Source organism: Antrostomus carolinensis, unplaced genomic scaffold, assembly GCF_000700745.2.
Source record: "Antrostomus carolinensis isolate BGI_N321 unplaced genomic scaffold, ASM70074v2 Scaffold52111, whole genome shotgun sequence".
NCBI lineage: Eukaryota > Metazoa > Chordata > Aves > Caprimulgiformes > Caprimulgidae > Antrostomus > Antrostomus carolinensis.
This window is the reverse complement of record NW_010295899.1, coordinates 1-4,204: the sequence shown is the minus strand read 5'-3', so window position 1 is coordinate 4,204 and position 4,204 is coordinate 1. Positions and strand designations below refer to the sequence as shown.

The window sequence follows — 4,204 nt, the reverse complement described above, 5'->3', positions numbered from 1 at the left end:
CCCCCTCGGGGCACAGCCCCCTCCTCAAATCTCCCTGTGTCCCCTCTCCCCTGTCCCAGTTGGGGAACTAGGACCATGAGTGGGACTGGGAGCACTGGGCAGCCCTGGGCTCTGGACTCAGCCAACACCAGTGTCCCCATCACCACCCCACTGGCCATGCTGGTGCTGATGGAGCACCTCTAGGGTTTATAATCCACCCTACGACCAGAGCCCACCAGGTCCATGTGCAGCTGGGTCACATCCTGCTGCGTTCCCAGGCAGGACACGGTGCAGAGCTCAAGTAACTCCCAATTTTCATGGTCTACTTGGAGACATCTTGTCCCTCCTGCTCCTCCTGCTCCTCTCCACCACGAATTCCCACCTCCAACTGCCCATTTCCCTCCTGGCTCTTGTGTCTCCATCTTTCCTGCATCCTCCTCCCCATCTCTTAGTGTTTCTCCTGCTTTGGGTGGTCCTGTCCAGGGTCAGGGGTCTTCTGTCCATGGTCAGAGTCTTCACACCAAGGGCTGTGCAGGGCTGGGGTCAGTCAGTCATTGTCCTCAACCAACAATCCTTCTCTGAGGGTTTGAGTCTCTTGGAAGGAAACCAGTGGAGGTTTCAAGTTCCTGGTCCTACAGAAAAGGAGAAGGAATTGAACCCACTTGTTTTGGGATGGGAGCTGGGTGCCTGAGGACACAAGTGGAGAACATCTCCCTCCACTATGAGCTCAACCATCCTGACTTGAAGATTAAGTTTTTGGCTCCAGGGGGCTTTTTCCTGCGGTGGGTTTCTTGTGGTTTCATCAGCTGATGTGGAATGGAGAAGTTTGAAAAGGAAAAGTATCCAAAAACGAGGGGCTGGACAAGTTTCCCATGTCACAGTGGGTTCCCACCATCTCCTTACTTGAGAAACTACCAAAGTGACCTCATCAGGTGATTCCTTCTTTGTCCACTTTTCCCTCCTTTAAAAAAAAATCAAAATTCTGGAGGAAAAGAGCAAAATTCCTTAAAATTCCAACTGGAATTCCAAAGAGACAACCTGAAAAGTTCCCACGGGAGATCCCCACCACAAAGTGCAGGGAAGGGGGGAGGACACTGGGCTCAGCTCTTGGACAGAGCCCCCAAACTGGTGATTTTCTTCTGGGATGGATTCTGATGGACAGGACCAGGGAGGGGTGGGAGCTGCGGGCAGGAACGCTGCGGTTGGGATCTATCCCTAAGGATGGGGTGGGAATGAACCTCAAGCTGCAGCCTGGAGGGGTTTTGGAGCAGATCTGTAGATGGTTCTGGGTTGCTCTCACCCACACAACATGGGTCCAGCCCTGTGGTCCCACCAGAATGCTGGCAGAAGATATTCAGACCTGATCCATCCTGGCTCAGCCAGACTCATCCATCCCAAAGATGGTCCTTCACCATCTTCACCCACCCCAGATTTCCAAGCATCTAACAGACCCCTAAGGACTCTACTGAAGAGTTAATTGGAGCCACATGGTCCTCTGGGGATCTGATGGCTTCAGGCAGCAATTAACACCCTAATCCAGCCCCCAAAGCCCCATCACGCATATTAAAAGTGGGATTTTCCACGTGGGGTGACCAGGGATGGTGGGGCCAGGGCTTGGGCAGCACTTTCAGCAAAGCTGCTTAGATGTTAAGCTTTATTAAATGAGTCAGGGACCATGACAGGATTTGGGGGGGGAGGGTTGATTAACATGAAACCCAGGCTGGAGTGTGCGGTGTGACCGTGCTCGTTACCGCTCGTTCATGCTCAGGGTAGAAGAACTCAAGTAGAAAAATCTCCAGAGGTAGCTCAGCAGAAGACTTTTCCTTTCCAGGCAACTCATAACCTGATAATTGGGGTTGAAATCATGAGGTGGGGGATGAATGAGTGAGGATAACCCCCAAATTGAATTGTTGGGAGCCCTGAGCCCTGGAAAAGAGCTGGTGGATCTCAAGGAGATGTTTCAGTCGCTCCAAAAATGTTCATCAGAAATTGTTGTAGATAGATCAATGGAGAGATGATGGATAAATAGGTTCTGTAGGTCCCACTGGTGGACAGAAAGCAGTTGATGCTTCTGGAAGATGATTTCAACCTCAGTTCTTAACACCCTCAACACACTGAAGGACTCTGCTGCTGGGATTTGTTAACATCTCCTTGTCCCTTTGTTGCAGAGATCAGAGATGACCAAGACGTACGCCAAGCCCAAAGAGATGGCAGAGCTTGTGAGCACCCAAGCCTGGATGGATGAAACGTTGAGCTCCAAAGATGAGCTGAAGGAAGAGGACAACAGGCAAGGTCCTTTTGGATTGATGTCTGGCTTGAATGAAGAGCACGACAGCATCGAGGAAGAAGAAGAGGAAGAAGATGATGGGGAAAAACCGAAGAGAAGAGGACCAAAGAAGAAGAAAATGACCAAGGCAAGGCTGGAGAGGTTCAGGGCCCGGCGGGTGAAGGCCAACGCCCGGGAGCGTACGCGGATGCACGGTCTGAACGATGCTCTTGACAACCTGAGGAGGGTGATGCCCTGCTACTCCAAGACTCAGAAACTGTCCAAGATTGAGACCTTGAGGCTCGCCAGGAACTACATCTGGGCTCTGTCTGAGGTACTGGAGACAGGACAGACTCCTGAAGGGAAGAGCTTTGTGGAGATGCTCTGCAAGGGCTTGTCCCAACCCACCAGCAACTTGGTGGCTGGTTGTCTTCAGCTGGGACCACAGACCTTGTTCCTGGAGAAGCATGAAGAGAAGTCCCCGGTGTGTGAATCAACCATAACCAGCCACTCCTTCAGCTACCAGTCCCCAGGGCTCCCCAGCCCACCCTACGGGACCATGGAAACACATCTGCTGCATCTAAAGCCTCCGACCTTCAAGAGCTTGGTAGATGCTTCCTTTGGAAACCATCCCTCTGACTGCACCACACCCCCCTATGAGGGTCCCCTGACACCACCCTTGAGCATCAGTGGGAACTTCTCCTTGAAGCAAGATGGATCTCCAGATCTGGATAAATCTTACACCTTCATGGCCCATTATCCCTCAGTCAGCTTGGCTGGAGCACATGGACATGCTTCTCACTTCCAAAACACGATGCCCCGCTACGAGATCCCCATAGACATGAGCTATGAGTCCTACCCACACCACGTGGCCGGGCCTCAGCTCAACGCCATCTTCAACGAATAGCAAAGCAGAGTTAGATCCCAAATTCTGGACACAGAGAGAAGTTCAGCCACGTCATGGAGATGTTTCTAGAACGGACACAACTGGAGCCAGGACCTCGCTCCGACAGGGTGAGAGACTTCTGAACATCTCTGCAGGACGTCACGGTGGAAGGTTCAGCCTTGGTCCTCCTGTCCTCACCCAACACGTCTGCACTGGGGTCACCTGGTTGATTTCTGAGCCACGTGAACCCTTTTCCCAACAGCTGAACTCTTGAGTAGTCACCACCAAAAGCTGAGCTGTTGCCTCCAGCTCCATCTCCCCCAGAGATGCTCGTGAAGGTGGCTTCACCCTGCAGGACTTTCTGCCTGAACACACTCCAGCACTTGGGATCATCTGTTGCCAAGATGTTACAGCTCCTGTCCCTCGTTCCTTGGGGTGCTGAGGTGTGGGGACACCTTTGACTTGCATCAGGTGGAGACAAGTCCCTCCTATCCCTCAGGATGACCAGTTCCCCTTCCACATGCTCTAACAGAGTCATGGTTTCCCAAGTCCAGCCATGGCCAGGTGGGCTGGCAGAGGTGGGAACAATCTGGAAGACCAGAAGACCAAGGTGGTTGCAACTCCTTGAAGCTTCCCACCCAATGGAGAACTTTATCTTTGCTACCACCTTATCACCCAGGAATGGCATGGTCCAGCCAGGTTCAGAACTTCTCCGTGATGGTCCCTCCTGTGCTGAGACCTTGCTGACCCTCCTCTTCTGAGCCTCAGACCTCAACCAGCGTGAGATTATCAGCACATGGACCTTGAAACCTCCTTATGGGGCTGAGGGTCTCTCAAAGCACAAATATCCTGGCTGGAAAAGAGAGGAGCTCGCAGCTGGACCCTCGCTCCTGCCCAGGACCACATCTTCTCACGGTCTGTAGTGTGACTTCTCACCATCCATGTCCTGAAGACACCCAACCACAAGAACCATGTCTTAATTTCCTCTTCTATTTATTATTGACTCTGTGTGCGTGGTGGTGGGTGTGGTGGGTGTGGTGGTGGTGGGTGTGGTGGTGGTGATGGTGGTGGTG

General features: G+C 52.5%; 1 protein-coding gene across 1 annotated transcript; it reads left to right on the top strand.

Annotated features, from left to right (window-relative positions):
• Nucleotides 1–2,130: 2,130 nt before the first annotated feature.
• Nucleotides 2,131–3,152, top strand: NEUROD4 (neuronal differentiation 4). Its single transcript, XM_010178100.2, has one exon. The coding sequence runs from the start codon at nucleotides 2,157–2,159 to the stop codon at nucleotides 3,150–3,152; it is 996 nt and encodes a 331-aa protein (XP_010176402.1). The 5' UTR covers nucleotides 2,131–2,156.
• Nucleotides 3,153–4,204: the final 1,052 nt, after the last annotated feature.